General features: G+C 50.1%; 1 protein-coding gene across 2 annotated transcripts in view; it reads right to left on the reverse strand.

The window, feature by feature from the left end:
* Positions 1–16,563, reverse strand: part of BMP7 (bone morphogenetic protein 7) — a 95,807-nt gene that overhangs the window by 29,352 nt on the left and 49,892 nt on the right. For both annotated transcript variants that reach the window (XM_074406693.1, XM_003932614.4), the window contains exon 3: positions 3,661–3,809. In XM_074406693.1, coding sequence (XP_074262794.1) covers positions 3,661–3,809 — 149 coding nt within the window. The remainder of the gene's footprint in view (positions 1–3,660; positions 3,810–16,563) is intronic.

Raw genomic sequence — 16,563 nt, forward strand, 5'->3', positions numbered from 1 at the left:
GCAGAGAAATTGGTTTCATTTATTCAGCCTAGCATTCCTCATACTTAAATGGCTGTGACACTCTTCCTTTTCCCCTGAGGCACCTATTGGGACTTCATGGAACAGTGTGAGAATGGCTGCTATAGAGCAGGCATTACAAACTTTCCTTGTTAGTAATATTTTTGAAAATAATAAATATTTGCAGCTTAGCAGGTCACAGGGTCTCTGTTACAATGACTCAACTTTGCTGTTAAAACATAACAGCAGCCCCAGACACGCCGTAGACAAATGGGTGTGGCTGTGCCAATAAAACAGGAGGTACAGACACCAAAATGTACATTTCATAGAATTTTACCTGATATTAAATATTCCTCTTCTTCCAACTTTTCTCAATCATTAAAAAATGTGAAACTATTCTTAGTTCACAGGCCACACACACAATCAGGCTGCAGGCTGAATTTGCTCAGCAGGCTAGAGTGTGCCAACCCCAAAGACAGCAATGGAAAGCTCCAGTGTCTTCTAGCAGCACTGTTAACTCTCAGGGCCATGGAAAGAGGAAGAAGAACAAGCTGAGGGAGGGGGAGGTGGGGGACAAGCAGTAGAAAGAAGACGGGTCTGGGATGCAGGGGACATGAGTGTGGTGCTAAACTCTGCAGTCCCTTCACATGGCCTGTGACTTTGCGGGAGTCATTCAACAACTCAGGCAGAGGGCATGTTCTACATGGTCTGGAGTGAGGAGGGTCGCTATTTCCTCACTCAGACCTCCCGCAGACCTTCTGAAATGCTGGAATTGTTCCCGCTACCCACATCCTACTGCCAGGCACCTGAGCTGGAGAAGAGATAAGAAGGGCCCCTAAACTAGACTTTGCTGAATTGTCCCCAAGATGCTGGCCAGGATGTCCCCCCCCAGCTCCATCTAAGGCAGTGGCCTCTGATAGGAAGAAAAAGAGGCAAAGCCCAGCATCAATCAGGGAAAAGATTATTACATTCAGCTCTATTGCCTTTTTTGTTTTGTTTTGAGACAGATTCTCCCTCAGTCGCCCAGGCTGGAGTACAATGGCACCATTTGGGCTCACTGCAACTCCCGCTTCCTGGGTTCAATTGATTCTTCTGCCTCAGCCTCCCTAGTAGCTGGGATTACAGGCATGCACCACTATGACTGGCTAATTTTTTTTTTTTTTTTTTTTTTGGTACTTTTAGTAGAGATGAGGTTTCATCATGTTGGCCAGGCTGTTCTCAAACTCCTGACCTCAGGTGATCTGCCTGCCTTGGCCTCCCAAAATGCTGGGATTATAGCCATGAGCCACCTCACCAGGCCAAGCTCTATTGTTTTAATCCACTTGGCAAAATTCAGCATACGCAAAGTACAAATCAAACAAAAAACTGGGAAAACATTTGTTGCTCAAACTGCAAATAACCAAAATCATACAGAAAAAGACCAAAACCTACCAGCACAACGGGCAGAGAGTATGAACATACCATGTTCAGGGAAGGAACGGCAAATGGCAACCATGAAGAAATGCCCACCTCACACAGAGTAAGAAAAAGCAAAGGCAAGCTACATGATACCATTTGCTATCTGCTGAATTAGCAAAAATCCATGTTTGAGAACTTGAACTGACAAGAATGGGAAAACACGTACCCTCACGCATTGCTGGTGGGGGTGCAAGTGGAATGGCCTTGGAAGAGGGCAAACTGACATTATCTAACAAGACTAGAAATAGGCTGGGCATGGTAGCTCATGCCTGAAATCTCAGCACTTTGGGAGGCTGAGGTCAGGAGTTCAAGACCAGCCTGGCCAACACGGCAAAACCTCGTCTCTATTAAGAATAAAAAATTAGCCGGGTGTGGTGGTGGGCACCTGTAGTCCCAGCCATTCAAGAGGCTGAGGCAGGAGAATCGCTTTAACTTGGGAGGCGGAGGTTATAGTGAGCTGAGATTGTGCTGTTGCACTCCAGCCTGAGTGACAGAGTGAGACTCCGTCTCAAAAAAAAAAAAAAAAAAAAAACTACAAATAGACAATGTCACCTTCAGGAACTGATCCTAGAGCTACACTCAAATGAAAAGTGAGCTGTGCACCGAGGTTTCCCACTGCAGCCTTGTATGTGAGAGCAAAAGACTAGAAAACACGTAGGCATCCATCCCAGGGAAGCGGGGCAGTCAATTTTGGCGATGGTGATGATGATGATGATGACTGCTCTCCTTCACACATGTATTTCAATCAGGTCCTGTTCTAAGTCTCATCACTCAAAGCATAGTCCAGGAACTTGCAGCCTCTGTCACCTGGTGGCTGTCTGAAAACACAGGCCCCTCTGCCCCAGGCCAGCTGAATCAGAATCTGCATTTACCCAGATGCCCAGGGGAATCCTATGCTCAGTAAGGCACTACTTTAAAAACGCTTCCCACGGTAACCCATTACACCTTGTAACAACCCAGTGGCCCAGACCCTCTCATCACCTGCATGCTGGAGGTGAGAAAGCCTAGGCTTTGACAGGTTAGGGAAACTGTCCAATGCCACGGAGTGAGTGGGTGGGAGATCCACACGGACACAAAACACATGGAACAAGGAAGCTCTTTCATGGCTGACAGGATCAGTCTCCGAGAGAAGTCGTCCGGTGGAGAACACTGTATATGCCAGGCCACCTTTGTGGGACTGAGGGAAAAACAGAAAGCCGAATCTCCATGTAATTGCTTAGATACCCAGAGAATCTCTGAAAAGAAGGAAACAGCAGTTGTCCCTGAGAAGTGGAACTCAGCAGCTAGAGAAGAAAGTGGGAGGGAAGCTATTCAGTGCTGCACACGTATTGTCCATAGCTCCAAAGGCAAACATTGGGAAGGTGGTTATTAAAAGATAACTGAAAAAAAAAGATTTTTTTGTTGATAAAACTGGTGGAAGGAAGAAGCTACACATCTGGAGACCATCACCACCAAATTTTAAGCAAAGTCAAGCTACGAGATACTGTTTGTTATCTGTTTGGGGTAGGGGAAAATTAGCATGGAGAAGCCCATTCCCACTTCTGCACTCACCCACCTTCTTCCCTTTTCCCCGTAGGCAGAACTGTGGTGGGGAATGAGGTGTTGGGGAGGGCAGACTCACAGCGGATTCTCCACGAATCGGGGACTCGGACCCACATTCAGGTTCTAATGCGGAAGGGACTAATGCCTTGCACAAGGGCAATTTTGTCCCACAGGGACATCTGGCGATATCTGGAGACATTTTTGGGTGTCGCAGCTGGGAGATGCTACTAGCATCTGGTGAGTAAGAGATCAGAGTTACTGCTAAACACCCTGCAGTACACGGGACAGTCCAGAATGTCCTGTGTCCTGTGCTGTCAACTCGGGTCTCCAGTTAAAGTGCAGGCTCTTGATGCAGCAGGTCTGGGATGGGCCCAGGACTCTGTACTTGTCATAAGACGGCTGCCACCCCTGCTGACGTGGGACCACCCTTTGGGTAAAGAAGTTTTACCCAATTCTGCTATGGCCAAACATATAATCTTCTTGGGAAAAGAGGGGAAGAAACTGCTTCTGGTTTGGATCAAAAGGCTGAACATGGAGCACGGGCTGGGAGGGGCAGGGAAGTCTGTGTGTAGTGCAACAAGCATGTGCACTGCTGAGACCCTCCTGAAGTCCAGGAGCACAGGCTGCGCTAGAACTGGCGGTGGTGGTGGCCGGGGGACTCACCATCCAGCGTCTCCACTGAGAGCTGCAAGCCCAGGTTGTGCCGCGGGTTGACCACCCAGTGGTTGCTGGTGGCCGTGATGTCGAATACCAGCCAGCCCTCCTCCGAGGCCCAGAGGGTACGGCTGTCGAGCAGGAAGAGATCTGATTCCCTGCGAGAGAGAAGGAGAGACACAGGCTTCACATTAGCCAGGTGACACCTCGGGTACCCCAACAGATGGGAAGCAGAGCCTCATGGGGTGGGAGGGGCGGGAGGAAGCCCACTGGTGCCCCAAGGGTGGGAACATCAGACCCAGATCCAGGCACAAAGACCCCCTCAGTAGCTGTGGCGAGGAAAGAGAGTGCAGAAGAGCTACAAGGAGACACACACAAGGAACAGGCGGCTGTTAAAAGGCAATCTCACCCCACAGATTTTTAGGGGCATCCCAGCAGGACAGAGTACAGGAAGGCAGGGATTATGCAGCCTCCATGTTGCTGGAAGAGTCTCAGAGAGCAGAAGCTGAGAGTATCTGAATATTTACCATGTGCCAGATACTTTGCCACGGGGGCTGAACACTACACTATCTCATTCAATTCTCACAACCCTAAGTTGCGGGAATATCATTTTCACTCAATGCATGGTAAAGCCATGATTTGTCCAAGGTCATTTAACTGGGAAGTTGCCAAGCTGGGGTTTCAGCCCAGTTACCCACATGCCAGGGCAGATACACTGCATTTCTAGGACATTCAATGTTTTCATGAGTCCGGCAAGACCTAGGAAGTGAATCTCTGGACTGATGGTATTAATAGTGAAAACTCTTTCATTCTCTCTTCCTCACTTTTTACAGTAGCAAAATGGGTAACATCATAATTAACTCTATAGGGATGGAGGGCAGATGAATGGTCAGATGGATGGGTAGATGGATAGGTAGGTGGATGAATGGGTAGGTGGGTGAATGAGTGGATGGATGGATGGATGGATGGATGGATGGATGGATAAGTGAATGGACGGGTAGATGTGTGGGTGGGTAGGTGAAAGAGTGGATGGATAAGTGGTTGAGTGGGTGGGTGGATGAATGGGGGACTGGGTAGATGAGTAGATAAATAAGTGTATAGATAAGTGGATTGTTAACATTCCTGGATAGTAGAATTCTAGTGTGAAAGATCTCCATAACATTTTCTGCCCACTTTTAATAAGGATTCAAAATTTCAATACTTTTAGTTCTTTAATAGTCAACTAAAATACTGAAACCTCTATGTTGTACCAGGAACCAAGGTATAATGATGAACAACATGATACTGGTCCCTGCTCCAGGGCAACAACAGTCTCTATCATACCTGGAGTTATCTCATCTTCCTGGGGATTACAGCAAATCTTCTCTGCTCACATGTAAATATGTCAGACATACCATTTATAGAGCACTTACCATGTGCCAGGCTCCATACTGAAATGCCTGACCAACCTCACTCACTTAGTTCTTACAATACTCCGTGGGGTGGATAATAATCCCCGTGACATTGTGCAGAACTCAAAACAGGCTCAGGAAGGTTGAGTTGTTTGCCCAGGGTTATGCCACTGGGACAGAGTCTAGGCAGGATTGGAACCCAACCAGGCTACCTGCAAGCCCGAGCTTGTAACTGTACACAAAGAGTTCTTCTGGACACTACTTTTTCAGAGCCTTTTACTGGCCACCCTCACTGGAATGCAACCCACTAAGCCGATTCCCCTTTGATGGGGCACACATCTCCAGTTGGCTCCAGTCCCCAGCTCTCCCTACCAACATTGCAGACAACCACCCCTATTTATCTTCCTGTCTGATCTGGACCCCTCTAGGTTTGTGAGGTCTGCCAGATCATCCTCCTGCTGCGTGCCACAATGTATCAGACATTTGTCAGGCACATCAATGTGAACAAGGCTCAGAGAAGCACACAGGAAATAGATCTGCAATGACAGCCAATACTGGGAGATTAACAGACCCGGAGAAGCCTACACAGGGAAGAAGAACAGGCTCAGAAACAGACAGGAACTGAGAGGCAGGTGCAAGGGCACAGGGCAACCTCCTTAGGCACAAGCACAGAAGGAATGAATCAGAGCTGCTTTTCCCTCCGGGCGTCTCTCCATCCAAAAATCTGGGGGAGAGAATCCAGTTGGCCCAGTCAAGTCATATGCCAGCTCCTAGCCATGGGAGGCTGGGCACCCCACAGCAATGGACAGCAACACCAGGACACAGATGGAGACAGGAGTCACCTCACCCCCATCCCCCCTAAAACCCTCCTTTTTAAGTAATACTCAACAACCCCCAGAACCTAATTCAGAAAATGCTTAATTCTATTATTGCTGTGGTTTCAAGGTTTTGTCCCTCCCAAGACTCAGGCTGAAACTTAATCCCCAATGCACCATTAGTAAGAGGTGACGCCTGTAGGAGGGGATAGATCGGGGATGGATTGGTGTCTTTATGAATGGGTTTGAGGGAGAAAGTCTGGTCCCTTTTTGCTTTTCCACCTTCAGCCACCTGAGGACACAGCAACAAGGTGTCACCTTGAAGCAGAGAGCAGCCTTCACCAGACGCTGACCCTGCCGGCACCTAGATCTTGGACTTCCCAGTCTCCCAGACGATGAGGAATGAGGGTTTTTGGCTTTTGTTTTTTAATGGATCATAAAGGACTCATTCCTCTCTTGAGCACAGAGAGATTACAAAAGTAAGGAAGTCTTTTCAGAGCCACACAGGACTTTGAAGACCCTAAGTTTGCCTGTCACATCCAAACTGAATTAAAATAATCAGATGATTTTTCATGGCTCATTGACTTCTTCTTCTCCATGCTCTTTTAGAGGTAATTTCAGACTGGCTTGGGGGATGTCTAGAGAGATTTTAAACTGATAAACAAGAATTTCCTGCGGTCTTATCTCCAGTGTGCCTCGATGCCTTTCCTGGCTTTGAAAAGCTACCAAGGTTGTCAATGAACCATTAGCTGTTCTCAACGATGAAGAGATGGGACAAGAAGCACCACTCCAAGTCAAAACAACTTCCCCTACTGAATCAGGCTCCCGAGGCCCCTGCAGAAATATCCACACCCAGCACGGAAGTCACAAACCCAGGTGGTGATTTTGCTGGAAAATTGTTATGAGCAGGAAAATGTGACCAGCTCTCTGGACAGACCCTCGAGGACGGTACAACAATGAATGGTAACCAGGGAACAGAGCGAGGCCTTTAAACAGAGAACGCCTCAGAACGCCTCGCCAAACGATACTGAGCATTCTCCTATTGCAGGCTGAGACACTGAGGCCAGAAGCTACAGGCCAGCGCTGACTCATCCGTGAATCAACGTGAACGCGTCGACTCCCCTCCTTCAAGTCATAGTTTGCAGTTTGTTCCAGGCACGCTTAGGAGAGCCAGACCTTCATCAGAAGGCACCAGGAGATGGGAGACGTGCTGAGATGGGTCGAGTGTGAGATGCTAACACGAGCTTTGCTTTTAGACCGAGAGCCCAGGCATGAGGTTGGACCTCATGGAGACGATAAGGAAGGAATTACTCGGCAGCCAGGTCCAGTCTGACAGCTGGGAGGGTGGGAATTTCTAGCTGCCACCTTGAGCATCGTAAAAGAACACTGGTTCTTACAACCAGGAGAGCACTGAAGGAGCCCTTTGTGACATTTTTATTTACTTTGAACACACTGGCCGCCCTGGCCCAGCCCAGGTGAGAGTACAGGTGGGGAAGGCTCAGGGGGAAAGGACATGAGGAACCTAAATGCGTTCTTTCACCTTTGCCACTACTGAGAATCCCGGTGCTTTCCATGCATCAGTTCTCCGAATCTCCCGACAGCGCTATGAAATGATCGAAGTCCTGCTATTGTTTTCCAGATGAAAAAAGTCAGGGTCAGTGAAATGAAGCCCATCATCTGCAGTGACAGACCTGATAAGTGGCAGAACCAGGCAACAGCACCAGAAATCTGACTCAAGAAACTGCTCGCTTAAACCTTGCCACCCCCTTCACTCACCTGGGGACAGGAGACACATAGGAAGATGTCGAATCCTGTGTGATATGTGTTGCCATCACAACATTGTGTGGGGCAGAAAAAATACTAGAGGGGGATGACACCCAGGTGATGGAGAGGGGAGAAGGCAAGGTTAAGCCAGGTGAGTCCTGTGTCTTGGTTTCCTCTTACATAAAATGGGAATAATGCCATCTTTTTCAATGATTAGGATGAGCCAAGTTAAGACCAGCCTGGCAGCAAACTCCAAGACGCTCCTGGAAGAGCATCTATAGTTATTATAAGGGATGTCAGTGTTGGTGTCTACTCTCTGCTAGACTTCAGGAAATCCTAGGATGGGGACTTTACATGTTTTGGTTCCAGAGGTTACGTGACTTGCCTGTGATTCTCCAGTCAATAGACCCCATATTCTCTCCAGGAACATTGACCTAGGACTCCAAAATTTGTCAGAAAAGTGTACTGTGCTCGCAGTAGTGTTAGGTTTTCTGCAAATACGGCCACCAACAATTCCTTGTCTCTGTATGCACATGCTGCTGTCCCATGAACTTGTGGAGTCTACTCCCCATCTCTGAAGTCTAGATTGACCATGTGATCTGCTGTGACCAGTAGGACCCAGTGGAACTGAGGCCCTGCCAGGCTCAGAACTGGGACTTAAGAAACCTTTCATTTCTATTTTTGCCCTGTGGGAAGCAAGCCACTGAATCGAGAAATCTGACCACACTGCTGAAGAAAGAGACCACATGGAGGGGAAGGAGGCAGAGGCTATGGAGGGTAAGGGTCTATAAGGCAGAGAGAGATAAAGAAAGACCAAGCCAGCCCCCAGGTGAAGCACCATTTCAGGTTTTCCAGACCCAGCCAAGCTCCTAGTTCCATCACTGACCACAGCAGACACCAGAAAGAGTAGAAGAACCACCCAGCTAAGCCCTGCCTAAATTCCTGAGCAATAAAATGATGTTGTTTCAAGCCACTACATGTGAGTGGTTAGTTTTGGAGATAGATAACTCAAACGACAATCACACCGTTTATAACCGAAAAACTGAAAACTAACCATCCAGTGAGAAGGACTGGTAAAAACAACATGGCACATCCAAGGTGATGGAGCCCTGTACATCCACTTCAAAGGACCATATAAATCTACACTTGCTGACAAGGTGGAAATATGATAGGAAGGTCTTAAAAAATGGAATTTGCAGAATGTAAATTTCTGGGGAAATGGAAAATGCTAAAATTGGTGCAAAAAGAAATGAAAATTTTGATTTGCCTAAAAGAAATTAAAATTAACAATGTTTTTCCTACCCACATACCTCAGGTGGTTTTAAAACCACAGGTTTTAAAAATTATTGACAGTTAATTCTTTCTTAAATAATTTGATCAAGAACATGGAAGAGGGAAAGTGTGAAACCCACCTTGTAAAGCTAGCACGCCACAGCCTCCCGAAATAGAGAAGGCTAATGTGAACAGACGTTTTCCTAAGAAAGACATGGCCAGTGAGCCATGAAAAGATGCAAAACATCATCGACCATTAGGGACATGCAAATTGAAACCACAGTGAGACAGCACTTCACACCCACTAGGATGACCAGAGCCAAAACCACAGACGATAACTAGTGTTATTGGCAAGGAGGTGGAGAACGTGGGACTCTCAGACACTAATGGTAGGATCGGAAAACGGGGCCGCCACTCTGGAAAGCAGTATAATGGTATGTAAAAAGGTCAAACGTAGAATCACCATGTGACATGGTAATTTTACTACCCACAGAAGCAATTAAAATATATGTCCACCCAAGCTCTTACACACCAATGTTCATAGCAGAATTAGTCAAAACAGCCAAAAAAAAAAAAGTAGAAACAGCCAGTGTCTGTCAACTGATGAACAGATAAACAAAATACAGTAAACAGATACAACAGAATATTATTTGGCATTAAAAAATGAAGTCCTGATAAAGACTACAACACAGACGAATCCTGAAATCATTATGCTAAGATAAAGGAGTCAGACTTAAAGATTGCACAGTATATGAGTCCATTTCTATGAAATGTCCTGAACAGGCAAATCCATAAGACAGAATAAAGGAGGACCGGGTATGGTGGCTCACACCTGTAATCCCAGCACTTTGGGAGGTGGAGGTGGGTAGATTTCTTGAGCCCAGGAATTCAAGACGAGACTGGGCAAGATGGCAAAACCCATCTCTACAAAAATATATAAAAATTAAGTAGGCACGGTGGTACATGCCTGTAATCCCAGCTACTCTAGAGGCTGAGGTGGGAGAATCATTTGAGCCCAGGAGGTGGAGGTTGCTGTGAGCTATGATCACAACACTGCACTCCAGCTTGAATGACAGAGCAAGATCCTGTCTCAAAGAACAGAACCGAAAAGAAAGAAAGTAGATTAGTGGTTGCCAACAGCTAGAGAGGTAGGAAAACGGGGGTAACTCCTAATGGGTATGGCGTTTCCTTTCGGGGTGATGAAAGCATTCTAACATTAAACAGTGGTGTCGGTTGCACAACTCTGAATGTGCCAAAAACCACTGAATTGTACACTTTATATCTGAATAAAGTTATATTTTTGAAAATGGATAAGGCCAATCTAAGCCCCAAATACAGAGTATGGTGCCATTATGCTAATAACTGTTTTAAAGTCTACACACATCTGCATGAAATATTTATATGCACACACACCAGCATGGCAGTAACAATTCACTGTGAAGTATTTTGCTTCCCTTTACAAGCTAACACATGTATGTCAATATTGTCTCAATTTAGTAAGCATGCCCCATTTCTGGAAAAAGCCAGATCTGTATGGGGCAACATATTTATTTCCATGTTATACTTGATCAGCAGAACAAGCCTGGGTGAGGTGGTGAGCCTGGCTCTCACCTTCTTTCCTGGGTTCAGATAGTTTTTCCCACTTCTCTAAGCCTAGAGAGAGGGAGCAGAGCCAGGGGTCAGGCCACATGTCTTCTGTCTACAAATTTGATGATCCTTCCCCTTTCTCGGGCTGTTTCTGATTAAAGAAACTGCAAGACCCCAAAAGTCCCCTCCCCTCCCCACCTCCCCCCTCCCCTCCCCTTCCCTCCCTTCCCCTCCTTTCTTCTCTTCTCTTCTGAAACTGGGTTCTCCCATATCCCTGTTTTGCAAGGCATGAACGGCTGGTGACCCCAATGCCATGGCACTGAGAGGCGTTAATATTTAACCACCAGCCTGGGGACAGCGCATTGCTGGGCTTTTGGGTGCCTTCTCCCAGGGACACCCAAGTGAACCGGCTGAAATCTAATTCTAGAGGGAGCAGGCGGAGGGACCACACACCCCCAGGCTCTTCCCAGAGTCTCCCAGCCCACCTTCCCCTGGAAAGTTCCACCACAATGGAAAAGGGGATGTTTTTAAATCTCCAACGTGGGAAGGCAGGAAGTCCCTTTTTTGTCCTCTGGCTACCTTCCTGGAGGCTATTTAGAGACTGATCCTCATGGGCCTTCACCCACCACCTGCGTCTGTCCTGGGGGGAATAGGACTCCCATGTGTGATGCAAGACTCCAGGGAAGACGGCCCTGAAACTGCCCCAGGGCAAAACAGAGCGGGAGTTGGGAGTCTGAGGATCTCTCCAGCCCTGAGGCACCAGGCAGGCATTGGAGCCATGGGAAACACAAATCCCGACAGGGTCACGCAGTGTGCACTGCCTTGTTGCCTGGGAAAGTCCACGTCCTGTCCGGATGCCCAAAGTCAGGGCTGCGGGGAGATGCCTCCTGCAGCCTCCTGGCCCTGGGACCAGCCATCCAGGGTCTTAGGAGTACAACAGGTCCTTGGAAATCCATTCCGGTCATTTTAATTTTCAGCTTGGAAGATCAGAGAGTTTCTGTCTTGTGCATGAACAGCTAGTGGCTGAATGGGGATTAGACACCAGTTCTGGGCCATAATTTAGGGCAGTGTAATGAAAAATGTTCTCGCCATCACAGCCTGAGAGCCAGCCTGATCTCCCCCTCAGCTACCCTCAGACACAGCCCCCCACCACCTTCAGAGAGCAGGCACAAGCCAGGGTTGGAAGGGCCGCATGTGGAATCACATGGTCAGGTGCCCTGAGCACCCTGACAGCTCACCCTGGGCACCTGCGGCACACCAGGCTCTCAAGTGATGCTCTCCTACCTCCCCCCTCCTCCGGTGAGGTCAGTATAATCCCCATCCTCAATGAATATCACCTTAATACTGCCTATTAAGTGGGGATGGAGATTGTATCAAAAACTGAAGGGCAGGGAGGTTCAGGAGAGGCCTCCGTGGAGAGCGGCAGCCCCCAGGCCAGAGGTTACTCAAAGAGCAGAAAGCTGTCTCCAGGAGCCCCACCCAAGTTAGAGGAGGCAGGGGCTGGCCCAGGCCCACCATCCAAAAAAGGAAACACATTTCAGATGATGCGGCAGGTGGAAAATACCCCCGTCAAACATAGGCAGGTCCTGATCCCCGGAAGCTGGGGTATGCCACCTTCCATAGCAGGAGGGACTGCAGAGGCGATGCAAGATTTTGAGTTGGGAGATTCTCCTGGTTATCCTGGTGAGCCTAAAAGAATCAGAAGGGTCCTGATAATGGAGGAGGCAGGAGGCCAGAGAATACGATGTGACAGCAAAAGCAGGGGTCAGGGTGGTGTGACTGTGGCTGGGGACCTTGAGCCAGGAAAGGGGGCTCTGTCTCTTAGAATCCAGAAAAGGCAAGGAAACAGATCCTCCCCCAAGCCCTCCAGAAAAGATGCAGTCCATAGGGACTTCGATTTTGGCCTGGTAAAACCCGTTTCAGACTTTAGACCTCCCAAATTCTAAGACGGTAAATTTGTGCTGTCTTAAGCCACTAAGTTGGTGGTCACTTGTTACAGCAGCTAGAGGAACCAACAGTTTCTCTCCTGAAATCCACACGGAAACGCCTCCTCTCCACAGGTGCTTTGCAAGGAGCCAGAGACACAATGGCAGCCAGAGATGAAGCTCTGAGTTCAGAGGCTGAGTGTGCACAGCACTAAAGAGGGTCATTAAACTCCAATTAAGTGGCGTGAAGGAGGGAAGAGTCCTCTGGGTGAGCAAGACAAAAGAAAAGGACTAGATGTGAGTGTGTGAGGGTGTGCAGTGTGCAGGTGGGCAGGGTATGAGTGCGTGTGTGTGCAGGGTACGCAGGGTGTGAGTGTGTGTGTGCAGGGTGTGCAGGGTGAGGGTGTGCAGGGTGTGAGGGTGTGAGTGTATGAGGGTGTCAGGGTGTGAGGGTGTGCAGGGTATGAGGATGTGAGTGTATGAGGGTGTACAGTGTATGAGGGTGTGCAAAGTATGAGAGTGTGAGGGTGTGCAGGGTATGAGGGTGTGAGTGTGTGAGGGTGTGAGAGTGTGCAGGGTATGAGGGTGTGAGGGTGTGAGTGTGTGAGGGTGTGAGGTGTGCAGGGTATGAGGGTGTGAGTGTATGAGGGTGTGCAGTGTATGAGGGTGTGAGGGTGTGCAGGGTATGAGGATGTGAGGGTGTGAGGGTGTGCAGGGTATGAGGGTGTGAGGGTGTGAGGGTGTGCAGGGTTTGAGTGTGTGAGGGTGTGAGGTGTGCAGGGTATGAGGGTGTGAGTGTATGAGGGTGTGCAAGGTAGGGTGTGAGGGTGTGCAGGGTGTGCAGGGTATGAGGGTGTGAGGGTGTGAGGGTGTGAGTGTGTGAGGATGCGAGGGTGTGCAGGGTATGAGGATATGAGGGTGTGAGGGTGTGAGGGTATGCAGGGTGTGTGTGTGAGGGTACGAGGGTGTGCAGGGTATGAGGGTGTGAGTGTGTGAGGGTGCGAAGGTGTGCAGGGTATGAGGGTGTGAGGGTGTGAGGGTGTGAGGGTGTGGGGATGTGAGGGTGTGAGGGCGTGAGGGTGTGCAGGCTGTGGGGGTGTGCAGGGAGGACATTCCAAAGATCCATCTCCCAATAGGAGTCAGAGGATGGGCGGGGTCAACACAGCTGAAAGGGCAGGGAAAAGTGTTCCCAGCAGAGGGAACCCAATGCGGAAATCACGATGAGAAAGTAGTGAGGCCGGGGCACAGGTGCACGATGTCCCCTTCAGGGCCTCTGGCCCCCGAGGGCAGGTCTTGCCTGAGCGCTGGGAAGCCGGAGGCGTTCTAAGCAGGGGTGGAAATCGGGGGCTCTGCGCCCGCAGACCCAGCTGACTCTGCCGCACCCCGACTCTGACCCTCACCCTCGCCTCACCCTGCTGCTCTTTGGAAGACTGCGGGCCGGACCCCCTGAAGCCCTGCAGGTTGTGAACTGTTGCTGGGCCGCAAGGAGATTCCTCAGAAGAAAAGCGCGAGAGAGCGAGCCAGGGAGCGCGGCCAGAGCGTTCCCAGGCCAGCATAACGTCATGGAGCGAGCGCGGCTGCGGTGAGTCAGGCCGGGAACCCGCAGAGCACCTGGAGTCAGCCCAGCCGCAGGCCTGCAGGGAAGCCCGGGAAGGAGATCAGAGGAACCAGGAGGAAGCCGGCCCCACCCTGGCTGCCAGCTCCCGGGTCCAAGGGGTGCCCCTCCTGGGCAGCAGGCTGGGGAGGCCCCCGCCGGGCCCCCGGGCTCCCCCACCTCAGCTTCAGGGAATGCCCTGCTTTCCTGCCAAATCATAGAGCACTCCGTGGCAGCCCCAGACGGGAAGATGAAGTCAGGGAGGTCCAAGGCTTTTTTAAACACGCTTTCTTTAAGACGGTGTGTATTCAGGAAGGCTAAAATGAAAGCATTTGGGGAGAAGGGTGGAAAAACAGGTAAAGAGGCACAATGCCCTCCTGCCACAGACAGGGCTCAGGTGGCCACCCCGTGACTGTCTGTCTCCCTTTGGGCAGGGTCAGCTGACTGCAGACAGCACCCACCCAGCCACTCACGGGAAGGTCGGGAAGACTCCTGTCTATTGCCCAGAGGCCAGCATTGTCACAGTCAGAAATCGAGTCCGCGGCCCTTATGTTCTTGCCCTCAGTTTCCCCATCCACAAGACAAAGGGTTTGGAGTTTATCAAGGACTCAAAAACCGCAACCTATTAATGGGAGAGCTAAGAGAGGAAAATGAGAGGGTGAAAAATCCAAAATGCTCTGTGGTGAAATAAGGCTGGGAAGCGCCACATGACACATTGCTGCTTAGAGATTTCATAACGCACCTTAGCTCTTTAAAGGCTCTGAGAAGTCCTGCTGCAAAGAAATGTTTACTCCAGCAATGGAGTGAGGCAATGAGCCTTTCAAACTTGTATTTAGGTGCAGATCACAGAGGCAGGAGGTGAAGAGGGAAGAGAGTCACAGGGACAGATGGAAGGCTCTCTCTCATTAGAGACACAGGCACCAGCAGAGACAATCAGGAGGTCAGGGGCCCAGAATCCTCTCTAATGAACTCTGCAGGGTGGCCCTCGGGTCCCACAGTGGGTGCTCAGGGATGCAGGCTGTGGGACTCCAGGCGCTGGGTCGAGGAAAGTTGGAATTAAATCCCAGTGGAGTAACCCTGAGCAAGTCAGTCTCTGTCCATCAGGCTCTTTTGTTTATAAAATGGAGGTAGCAATGAGGATTGCTCTGAGAATGGGTTAAATGGAAAGACATGTTCAGGACGCCAGCGCGGAGCCAGAGACTCAAGGCTCCCAGCTGGTTGGAGCAAACCTCAGTGTCAATGTGAATCTTCCACCGCGGATTCAGACCACAACTCCAATGAGCTGACCCCGACTCAAGATGGAGCCATCTCAGAACAAGGCACCGAGCAAGCCCACTGAACCCTGTGGGACCTGAGAGGCAGGCGCTGTCCCATCTCACAGGTGGGAGACTGAGGCTCAGAGAAATGCAGGTGGTGAACAGAGCCAGCCCGGAGCTCCGATCCAGCAAAGCGCCAGCCCTGCACGGTAAAGGCTGATGGCGGAGGGAGAGAACCCCGTGGGTTCCCCTTTCACGCTTCTCACCCTGCGCTACCCCTGCCCAGCAGCTTGCAGGGGCTGAGCCATTAACTTCCCTGCCTCAGACCCTTTCTCAGCTCTTAGGATAAAAAGCCGAAGCTCTCTACTGTGTTCTGTGATAAAGGAGACCATAGAACTGACAGTCCAAACTGAGAAACCGGGGAGAGAGAGGAGGCGTTACTATCAACTCCAGGTCACCCAGCCTGTAAGGCCCTGATTGGCCCGGCCCGAGTCTCCACACTCTCCTCCCACCCAGCCATCTTTCCCATCTGTAAGAAAGCCCTTTAAAGGCGCTGTTCCTGCTGCCGGCAACACTGTTCCCTGCCTTTGCACCTCCCTCACACCTGCCCATTCTTGAGCTCCCCGGGGAAGTGAGCTCCACCGATGCCCAGATGGCGCATCCACGTTGGACACCCCCCAAACCCAAGCCCTCTCCCCTGCGGTACCTGGGCTAGAGTCTGAGTTTGTTTGTATAGTTTCTTGGGTTTTTCTGTTTCCCCACCAGACTTTAGCTTTTTGTCAGCAAGAACCAGCCCTATCTCTTTCCGCACTGGGGCAGCCTCTGCCCTGAGCACACAGCCCAGCACAAAGCAGGCCCCGGCTGTGCGCTGGGCAACGATGCTGGTACCCGAGCATCCTTATGGCCAGGGAGGTTTTCCGGTTTCACTTCCAGTAGTTTATATTATTTATTCAGGTAGCTCCAGAAATGGCTTTGCCTCACAGTTCACTGGGGACTTCGCCCACCCAGCGCACCCTATGCCCCACTAAGGCCCACTCCCAGGCCATGGGCACCCAGCTCCACATGCTAGTTGAAGGGAGGCCCTTGTCAGCTCCTGGGCACTCCATGCCCTCCACCTTCACAGGCCTGGCTGTGGAATCAGGGGGCTGTCAAATGACCCCAGATTGACCCCTTGCCGGAAACTGCCAGGTTGCATGAGCTTCCGGCTTGGTGCCTCCATTGTCCTGTTCCCGTCACCTCTTCAGAGCCACCTCCTCTCCCCACATCAGGAAAAAAATGGGAAGGACTCAGGTGGGCAGACAGCAACAG

This window comes from Saimiri boliviensis, chromosome 9 (genome assembly GCF_048565385.1).
Source record: "Saimiri boliviensis isolate mSaiBol1 chromosome 9, mSaiBol1.pri, whole genome shotgun sequence".
Classification (NCBI taxonomy): domain Eukaryota; kingdom Metazoa; phylum Chordata; class Mammalia; order Primates; family Cebidae; genus Saimiri; species Saimiri boliviensis.